This window comes from Amblyomma americanum, chromosome 5, assembly GCF_052857255.1.
Source record: "Amblyomma americanum isolate KBUSLIRL-KWMA chromosome 5, ASM5285725v1, whole genome shotgun sequence".
Lineage (NCBI taxonomy): Eukaryota > Metazoa > Arthropoda > Arachnida > Ixodida > Ixodidae > Amblyomma > Amblyomma americanum.
The window spans coordinates 71,577,253-71,587,356 of NC_135501.1; the positions used below are offsets into that span (position 1 = coordinate 71,577,253).

General features: G+C 44.7%; 2 protein-coding genes across 2 annotated transcripts; one reads left to right on the plus strand and one right to left on the minus strand.

Moving 5' to 3' along the window:
• The first annotated feature begins 726 nt into the window (after positions 1-726).
• On the plus strand, positions 727-6,059 carry LOC144134778 (uncharacterized). Its single transcript, XM_077667608.1, has 4 exons — positions 727-902; positions 1,797-1,871; positions 1,947-2,125; positions 3,532-6,059. Exons 1-4 carry the CDS (start codon positions 804-806, stop codon positions 4,649-4,651), a joined length of 1,473 nt encoding a protein of 490 aa, XP_077523734.1. The 5' UTR covers positions 727-803; the 3' UTR covers positions 4,652-6,059.
• LOC144133956 (uncharacterized) lies at positions 5,820-8,529 on the minus strand. Its single transcript, XM_077667000.1, has 3 exons — positions 7,937-8,529; positions 6,995-7,253; positions 5,820-6,291 (listed from the first exon to the last, which is right to left on the minus strand). The coding sequence occupies exons 1-3, from the start codon at positions 8,493-8,495 to the stop codon at positions 5,820-5,822; spliced, it is 1,290 nt and encodes a 429-aa protein (XP_077523126.1). The 5' UTR covers positions 8,496-8,529.
• Positions 8,530-10,104: the final 1,575 nt, after the last annotated feature.

Below are 10,104 nucleotides of genomic sequence, written 5' to 3' on the forward strand. Positions count from 1 at the left end.
TAATTACGCTAATTTTAATAACGTTTTAACTCGATAATATATGAGCACAACAGAATATTTCTATTCAACAGATTCTTGCGCATGAATATCTCTACCGTAAAAATACCGGGGAAAATATTTCGACCATACGGTTCAGGGCGATGATTTCTGTTCATTACGGGGGCATAAATACGAAACAAAAAAGCAGTTGTTAATAGCTAGTTGTCTGCCGCTGGTCTTCGCTTTGTGGGCTCAATGTCGTCATGCACGAGTCCTAACAGCCGGTGGCTATCGCGACCAGCCTCGAGCGCATCCGCCAGCAGCCAGACGCCTCTGCACGCGTAGCGGAGCGAAGTCTTCAGCGTGCCGCGTCATCTGCATTACGGCGTATCCTTTAAAGCGATACAGTTAAGGGTATCGTTCGGCCGATAAAGCTGCGTAGCTGACGTTGGCTTGTCGAGAAAACTGGGAGTGGTGAGAAGGATCGTGACGGAAGAACGATGTCACCTTGAGCGGGTAATTAGAACACCCTATAGACCGTTTACAGAGAGCAGTTCGCCTAGTCGACACTCGCGGCGCCACCGCCGTCGCGACATCAGTGGCCTTCTGAATAGCAGGCGCCTGCAGGTGGTGCCTACGGGCTGCTGACTTCGCTGCTGTATCCGGTATGCTTTGCGGCCAAAATGTGGAAAAGCAGAGGCAAAACGTGTTCCGTGTTCGGTTGTAAGAACTGCGACGCAGATTTGAAGGTTTGGAATATATCTGTTTGCGAAACGCACGGGCCTCAACTTCACGAAGATTGTCCGTGCACTAGGCCTTTTGCAATGCATAGATTTCCGCAAGGAGAGAAGAACAAGTTGGTACGACAGCACTGGATTGCGAATCTACAGAGGAAAGACTTCAACCCCGGCTCATCGGCTAGGGTGAGTACACATGATAAAAGTGAAAACACCGGTTGCTCAGGTTGTTTGCTGACGGTATACCTGTAACGCCGGCAGTCACCTGCGCGCTCGAGCCGCTGTTCAAATGAATTTCTGTGCATGGTCTGACGGGATGTTTTGGTTTGCCAGTATCGTTTCAGTCACCTTGCATTCAGTGTTCATCTGAGAGTAGGGTAGTACGGCTTAGAGCCTGCTGTTTTAATTTAAAAAATGATCTAACCTAGGACCGAGCTAAACGGGCTGATGTATGTACATGATGTATGTAAGTACGTACATACCTACGTACGTACAGTACATACATGTCCGCGTTTTGTCGGTGCCTTTCGAGTCGGCTGTGCATTCGCGCTTGAAGCGTAGATCCTTTGCATTGTAAGTACCTTATCTCTACCATCTCGTTTCGAAATACTTACGCGAACGTGCGGTGCTGGCTGCATTTCATTTTCGCCACAACGGGGAGGTACTACGTACGTGTGTTTGCGCACGTGAGATAGGCGTTTTCATAATACGGCCAGAAGCTTTCCAGGCATTGTGCTGGACTTTTTTTCGTTTATGAATATTGGCATCGCACATCCGAGGAATGCTGTTGGGCTATCTTTGAGTGAGTGCAAACGCCGGTTGAAAGAATTTTTCTTGGTTGTGTGCCCCGGTTTATGGAAAACAAAACTTCTCAAATATGCATTGTGAAAATATTATGGTGCAATATTTTTGAAGAGCACAAAGGAGAAGTGCAATGCCTGGACAGTTGCATGAAATGACCATATTACATGTTTATTTAGAATGACCATATCACATATTTCCTTGTATTTGTGGTGTTTGACGTAGTCCGCTTGCACTGGTTGTCAGAACTTAAGTGGCCTTCATACACATTTCTTGCAGGTATGCTCAGTTCATTTCATTGATGGGCGTCCCTCTAAAGACAACCCGTACCCAACACTGCACCTTGGAACACCGGTATGGCTTTCGGAGGTTTGTTCTGAACTGCAGTTTATTTATTCTTTTGTATTTTCATACTCTGCAATATTTTAGACTGCTCACCACAAGGGAAGAAGGAAGCTGGTGCGGCACGATGTCAAACCTTTGGAGCCTGAGACCTGTTCAACAGCTGAACCTTTGTCACACCATTTATCAGACGAGCAAGATGAAGAGAGTGCTGCAGCTGATGATCTCCTGCCTATCAACATTGCAACAGAGGATGTATCACATAGGTACGGTAAAGTGGTGTGAATTATCCTTCATGGGTTCTCATTTACATGCTTTTATGCAAGTCTGTCTTGGGTGCACAATATGCACGTTTGCTTTCACTAGTTATATGAAGAGTTTAAACCTGTGGTACACTATGGATATTACCTTTAGCTGAGAGTGTGCTGCACTTAGCAGTGCTTTCTTCGTTCCAAGTGAATTTTGCATCCTTCACGTCGCAAATAAGATGTTTTTATGTCATACAGTGACTGAAGTAAACAATATTCAGCAATTTCGTCAGCGGGGTAGCATGCCATCTACCATTTTTGTGCAAATATAGTTTGCCACCATTAGTGACATAATTTTTTTTTGGATTTCAAGCGTAATGTGCACCTCCGAAATAGAAATTAGTCCCACAATCGTTCATAAGTCGCATAATTTTTATTGTTGCTATTTCTATAATGGCACCTCTACTAGTATTTTGCCCTTGAGAACTAACTGTCTTTGTCAATGCTTGAAGATGCCTTTTTGGTGGGAGTGCTCCTTTTGAGTAGAAAAAAAGAAATGGCGTGTGAAAGGGTTAAGAACAGCAGAATCTGTTCACAAATAAAGTTGCTGATATCATGAAATGGTGATTGTAAGCTTGCTTACTAGTTTTGCCATCTTTAGCATTGTCATGTTCAGTTAACAGTAAAATTTCTTGCAACCACTCATATAGGCTAGCCCAGTTACAGCTTATTGCCTGGACCCGGATTGTGCATCTCTTGCTGCCATGTGCGCAGGAGTTATGCCTATCTCTGCAGGCATACACAGTCTGCATTTCAATGAAGCAATTACTATTTTTTCATTCTTTTTCCCATGAGATGGTGGTTGCCACACGCTGCTATGTTTGGAACTAGACTTTTTCTCGTTGCTCTGTGTTTACTGCTGTGCAATTCTGAACAAAAAGCAATCAATGCACATGAGAGCAGACTTGATTTCAGTCAGTGCATGTACATACATTGCTCAGCCATTCCACTGCACAGGTTCGTCGTCTGCTGTAAGCTTGACAGTTTGCTGCATTAGCACTGTTTCACGGGCTACTGAGGAAAACTCTGAATATTGTCAGCCAATGATGGGAATCCCTGTATTTAGTTTTTTTCCCATTCATAAAAGCTCAGTGTTCGCTTAGCATTTGTGATTAGAACACAGTACCTTATCTATAGAGGCCAGTTTCAATTTTCTTTCAGTGTCCCTTTAAAGCTTTCAATACCTCTGCAAGTTAGTTGTTACAGGAGTACGATGCAGACCACAATTATACAGCCAGAACACTCTTTATTTCCCGGTAGTATAACCGTTGCACGGCATGGTAATTTTATTCTGTGTGCTTGTTAGCTCATACTACTATGCTAAATATTGTGTCTCACTTTCCTCCACATCCTTCGTTGTACAGGAGAGAAGGAGCTGAGAGTCTCGTTGATGGCTGCTTGGCCTGTGGCTGCAGATGCAAGATTACCGAAACATCAGAAAAAGGAACTCAAGTGGAGCCAGCGGCTGCTCATGACCATTTGTATGCAACCACTCGCAGGCAGGCCCCGGTCACTGCAGACAGTGCTTGCCAGACTATATTCAGTGCATACTCAACTCTTGCACCAAGTCACTTCCGCTTCTTTACAGGTCTGTCAAAAGTAGTATTTGACGAACTAGTTCGGACTCTTTCCACTATTGTGAAGAGCCCTTTCACAATGCCCTTTGAGGACCAAATCCTACTTACACTGATGCGGCTGCGTCTTGGCCTGTTGCTTAATGACCTTAGCTTACGTTTTGGTGCATCCACTGCAGCCATTAGCAGGATTTTCTGCTTCATTGTAACAAAACTTGCCAAGTTTGCCAGAGAGTTCTTAGTGTTCTGGCTGCCAAGAACAGCAATCAGGAGGACATTGCCTTATGTTTTTGAGGAGAATTACTCCGTAACTTGCATTGTGGACTGTTTCGAAATTTTCATTGACAGACCTGGGCAACTGCACCGAAGAAATACAACTTACAGTTCCTACAAATCGCACAATACGGCCAAAATTCTTCACGTCATTGCACCAAGTGGGTTTATTATGTTTTTGTCAAAACCGTATGGTGGCCGTGCAAGCGATCGTTTCATCACTTTGGACAGTGGTTTTTTAAACCACCTGACGCAAGGCGACGAAGTCCTCGCTGACCGTGGCTTTAACATAGATGACCTGCTCCCACCATCTGTTAAAGTTTCACTCCCAAGCTTTTCCAAAGGCCGGCCGCAGATTTGTCGTTCAGATGTAGTAAGTTCGCGTCGCCTGGCAAGGCTTCGGATTCATGTTGAGCGATCAATAAGGCGTCTCAAATGCTTCAGGATTTTGAAGCAATTCCCTGCTAGTATATTCACAAAGAAACCCTTCGCAAATGATGTAATTGTTGCCATCGCTGGGCTCTGCAACCTGCAACCGAATTTGATTAGAGATCATGGTGATGCGTCAGAACCTGGTGCTCAGTCACCATCGCATCCAGGCAAGCAGCTGGAAGTGGTAGACAACACACCTGAATGAGGCATGGAGATTTATGTGGAGTAGCCACATCATCTAGTCGTCTCTTGTTTTTATGCACCTGCCATGTTCTCTGTTCACTGATTAACGTAACCATGTTCACTGCAAGAGAAAGGCTCCTCAAAATTGCATTCAGTTAAATCGTTAAATCTCCTGGGCTAGCTGTAGCCACCTTACCCCAGCAAACTTGCCAATTTTAACTGCCCATCTGACTCTGCCACCCTTGATGCCATTGGTTATCAGCTCTCCATATTACATGCTTTGCTCATGGCAATTTCTGTTTCAGCTAGGATATCATTAACTTGCATTTATTCCCTGACCCAACCTACTTGTTTGCTGTCTCTATCCATAGCTCACATTGCTCTCAATTTAATTTTAAGCATTTTCATTAGCTTCAGAGTTTCTGCCCCATAGGTGAATACTTCCAAGATACAACTCTTATGTAATTAACTCAAGCATGCTGGTGTACTGGCAGGCTGCTGTTGATGACCCTAAGAATATCTGCCAGAGATATGCTATTCAGGTATTTTGCTAGCTATTTCACTGATGGCTCTGAGCTATCTTAGCTGCTACAAACAACTCGCGTTGGAGCCTTTTTTTCATGCCGTCTGATTACCAAAGTGTTTGTCAGCAATTTCAGGTCCGCTACCTTTTGTCCCGGAAGAGCAAACTCTAAAGCACTCTTCCTCCTTGAGGAAGTGAAGTTGGAATCACTTGCAAAGCACGTTCGAGCTGCCAAGGTTGATGTTTTGAGCCTATTTCATTGTCTTGCTGGTGCACTTAGGGGCACTTGTTTTGCGGCTGTGTGTACAGTGTAGGTGCGACGTTTATGTGGATCGTGGATTTTTAAAATGCAATGGAAAGTTATGTTGGGGAGTTTCTGCATTGGCTTGCCCGATGGAAACCTTTGTTGATACCATATTGGAGATGTCATTCTTTGAAGATTTACTGCTTGTACTCCCTGTGTTCACTTTGGGATGACGAGAAATGTTCAGTACCAGGTGAGGGTACGAGCCTGTTGGTTTTTGTTCTATGCCTGCTTTTGTTTTGTTGTATGTTCAGAGATGTATTTGATAATTCTGATGTTGCATGCACAAATAAACCGGGTCAAATTGTCTTAATGACAAGACAATTAGTCAAATCTTGTAAATTTATTCCAATAGAAATGTGTTCATTGCTTGCTGTCAACAACTGCTGGCAGCAGGTGTGAAAAATAGAAGTCCTCAAGATGTGCCACTTGCTTACTTATGAACTCCTTGTCATAGGGCACCTCGATAATATATGCCTCGTTCGGTGCCCAAATCACGAAGTCGCACCGACTTCTCTCGCAGCAGAACAGCTGCAACTGTACTTGCAGGTAATATCTGTTCTTCCCGGCCTTGCTGAGTGTGAGTTTGTTCTCCTTCTTAATCACGTCATATTTTCCGCTCTTGAACAGGGCATCAAGGCTACCATGCTTTTGCACAGTCAGTGGTGTCGGGCACTTTATTTCCAGCACTGTGTCCGAGTCTGGAATTATGCCATCAGGGCTGGCTCCAAGCCATGAAGTGGCAGGCCGGATGATAAGGCCACATTCCACAACGTCCGTGGTCTTTGTTTTCTTGTACCAGGCACGGGCTTTTGCTTCTGACTCTCTTCCATACCTTCATGTAAAAATCACATTCATGTTGTAATGAATTAGTGTCCCTCATCTTAAAGTAACTTCAACAGTGACTAGTATATTGCAATACACAAACCAAGCATTCACAACGTAACAAATATCAACCTCCAATTTCATGCTTTCAGGCTTGTAACTTGCATGCGATTTGCGGTGAACAAGCAGTCAGGCTGTGCTTTGCTGTTGGAAGCAATGAATAGAAATTTACATCACAAATTACAACCACACAGTGGTACTTCCATTCTTTGCAGGCAAATTCGGCCTGCAAATTGCCACTTTGCATAATGCAGTAATAGAGAGTTCATACTGCAAATACGCAAAAGTGCTGCTGTACAAAATCAAAGCATAGTGTTGCAACCGCTCTATTGTCAGCATCACATGCAAAATTTCGATGGAGGCGAAATTCTAGAGGCCCGTGTACTGTGCGATGTCAGTGCACGTTAAAGAACCCCAGGTGGTCGAAATTTCCGGAGCCCTTCAATGCGGCGTCCCTCATAGCCTGAGTCGCTTTGGGACGTTAAACCCCAATAAACCAAACCAAACATGCAAAACAGTATTTAGCAATAGTTCTTGTACTATAAAACTTGCCATAGCATTTTCGAATCCAAGGTGTAAACTTCAGCATGCCATGCAGAGCAACTGAGGCACAACACCAAAGGCTGTAGTCAGTGAGATATTTGGCTCCTTACCGTGTGCTGGCATTACCATAGAAGCTTGGGTGTATGTGCTTTGATACCCACTTCTCAGGGGCAGCTTTGATGGGAATGCTACGGGCCTCACTGGCAGTTATCCTCAAGAAACGTTCTTTGTGCCATGCTGCACTTCCCTGAGGGTGGTTTGCCAGTGTTGCAGCCTGCTCAGGAGACAGCAGCACATTGGTGACGAAGAAATCTTGGCATAACTGGCACAGCCGCTTGCAGTCATGCTGGCCATGCTCTTGCTGGAGAACTGTGGAGTACAAGAAGGGTCTGCTTAATTTAACGACTTCTTGTGCATACTCTAAACAGGCTTATGGTGGCTAAAACCTGAAAATCACTCAGTCAGTATGCAATGTAGGGCCATGTGTAGGTGCAATTTACAATCAAAAGCCGTTGCAAAAAATCAAGTCTGCTGCAGCATCAGCAATAGCTGTTTCTCGGTGCACCTAGAACTTAGGAACTATGCACAGGTGCTAAGAGTAACCTTGTGAGATCATCGCACAAAAAACTGTCACAACTTGATAGGAGGTCCTGTAGTTCGTGAACTATCATATTCAGCAGTGCATGGTGAACAGCTGAGATTGCATAAATGAGTATGAAAGAGGTCTTGTTGATGCTATACCACGTTCCAATGTCGAGATGCACGCTCTGCTGTAATGCTAATTACTAGTTAAGCATTATTGCCAGTATATTGGGATGGTTCAACCACAAGCATATGTCACTTGCATTTCGGCAGTTTTGAACATTGCAAGAGCAAATCTTTATGCATAATGCCTTTATATAAACTGACTACATTTAAATGAACAAAATGTACACTTATGCAACAACAAAACCCAGATGGCAATCTTACTTGCACGTAATGATAGCCTCTATGCCTGCTCGACTCACTTAGTTGAGTCAGCCATGCGCAACATCAGGAAATAATGTTCTTACATGCACGGCCATCTTCATCACCACCTGCGGGTAGTTTCCGGCGTGGCTTCAGAACAGTGTGTAGCATGGTGTTCTGAAGCTTGCTGACGTCGAGAGGGCATTTTTCGAAGTGAAGGAGCATCTCCTTTTCAGATAAAAACTGCTGCGTCTTCGATTGTGTTTTCTTATGGCAATAAACTACCTCCATTGTTGCTGGGGTGACATTCTTCGCTGTTGCCGCATTCCATGCACACGCTTTGTCAGTTGATGACTGTCCGGTGAGCCCCTTGGATGTTGCCTCGACAACCTTCATGAGCAGTGCACAAATATGGCTGCACCGCTCACTTAGCCCCGCTTTGCATGTGCAACTTGCTGAGAAAGGTTGTCCAAAATTTATTTGTGTTTGGTACGTCCTGCTCACTGTTTGCGACGACCTGATGTTTGCCTTGATGCACTTCACGCCATTTTTCTGCTGGTACAGTGCCACGCCAACATGGCCACTGTCAAGCAGGTTGCTGCCTTCAGCAAATCCTCTGTAGTTGAGGGATGGTTTGCCATCTGTGTCAGGCATTTCAACCATGTAGTTGTAGACAACTGAAATAAAGAATGATATCAGTACAGTATGTCATCATGTGTGCTATTTATGTAGCTAGTTTTGTGGTAATAAAACTTTGTCCCCATGCTGAATGTTGGATGCCAAGAAATCTAGTAAGGTTCTGCATAATACACTTATGCTTTCAGTTGCTGACAAATAATGAAAACTAATTATTTGTGCCTGATCGGCCGCGTCAGTCATGCTGCGACCCGCCGCATATGTTTACGATGGTTGTACGGCTGGTATTAGCTCCTGATGTTCGACTTTGCAAAACCAAAATAAAAGGACTGCTTATTAAATGTCTCCACAGTTCCAGCCTTTTTTGATCTAACATGACTGGCGCAGAAGCATGCAGTGAGGAATATTGTCACTTGTGCTGATAGTTTTACGTCGCATTTTACTAGCGGCTGCCAGTTTTGGCTTAGTGTCCACGCTGGAAACTTCGCTTATCGTACGCACGGCTACCGCAGTAGATCGCGCGATGCCATGCAGCAGCTGTAGGTTAAACGCAAAAGAGCTTTTCTCAAGTGCTAACTTGTTTGCAAACGAGTGCACGTTGAATCTCGCGCTCCTTGCGGCAGGCTACAAAAAGCATAAATTCGTAAACCCTTTCCGCAAGCGAGTAAAAGTTCGATTTCATGCAAAGTCGAACATCAGGAGCTAATACCAGCCGTTCAGCCATCGTAAACATATGCGGCGGGTCGCAGCATGACTGACGCAGCCGATCAGGCACAAATAATTAGTTTTCATTATTTGTCAGCAACTGGTACGCAGGTGTTGGGCATTTTTTGCAGAATGAGGCCGTTACGAGCCAGCTGCACAAAAAGTACAACTTTGCGCAACTAACTTGTGCTGCAATCAAATCTGGGAAGTTTTCGCTTTAAACTCACGCACGAAAACAGTCATAAGCACACCAGGACAGAAATCCAAGCAGTGTTTTTGGCTTTAGAAAAGCGGGAAAAGACAGACAGCGAGCATACCATCGTCACCAAGCAAAGCGATGTGGCGTGAAGGCTCACACAAAAACAAGAGCAGAGTCCTAAAATACAAAAAAAAAACAGCGCACTTACACGGCCGCTGAAGCTTCGGCCAAAGCTTGGTGTCATCCACCCATCCTGCATCCATTTTGCGAGCAAAAATAAGTACTATCGCAGTAAAACGCGCTTGCATACGAGGCTTCCGCACAGGCAGGCAGCGGAGTCAGAAGGCCAGCAATGAAAGAGTGGTCACGTGACCAAATATGGCGGCGCCCATGCTTCCGCGCTGTAAAGCGTCTATAGCGATCACGGTAGGACAGAGGTGACGTCTCTACACAATTCCTCATTGGTTAACACGGGCGTGACGTTATTCCACCGACATTACACAGTGCCTCTGAAGAAATAAAAGCAACTGTGTTGAAAACAAAGCCAGTTAAGCCGGTAGTCGAACGACATGCCTCTTGCAGTAGTGTCACTGTTTGGTACTAGTGCTAGCCAAGCAGATTGAATGGACACGGACGGAAGCGATGTCACAAGCCCACAAATTTAATGCGCATGACGACGAAGCTCAAAACGCAAAAAGAAAGGAAAAGCTTGATCACTTAAAATGACGAGTG

What these genes read in the sequence shown, in the direction of transcription:
- LOC144133956 (XM_077667000.1), bottom strand. Translation starts at nt 8,495, where the DNA reads ATGGTTGAAATGCCTGACACAGATGGCAAACCATCCCTCAACTACAGA. An exon ending in TGATGAAGATGGCCGTGCAT is followed by an intron (nt 7,254 to 7,936) that starts GTAAGAACATTA and finishes TGTACTCCACAG; the next exon opens with TTCTCCAGCAAGAGCATGGC. An exon ending in TATGGTAATGCCAGCACACG is followed by an intron (nt 6,292 to 6,994) that starts GTAAGGAGCCAA and finishes TTTTACATGAAG; the next exon opens with GTATGGAAGAGAGTCAGAAG.
- LOC144134778 (XM_077667608.1), top strand. Translation starts at nt 804, where the DNA reads ATGCATAGATTTCCGCAAGGAGAGAAGAACAAGTTGGTACGACAGCAC. An exon ending in CACTGCACCTTGGAACACCG is followed by an intron (nt 1,872 to 1,946) that starts GTATGGCTTTCG and finishes GCAATATTTTAG; the next exon opens with ACTGCTCACCACAAGGGAAG. An exon ending in ACAGAGGATGTATCACATAG is followed by an intron (nt 2,126 to 3,531) that starts GTACGGTAAAGT and finishes TTCGTTGTACAG; the next exon opens with GAGAGAAGGAGCTGAGAGTC.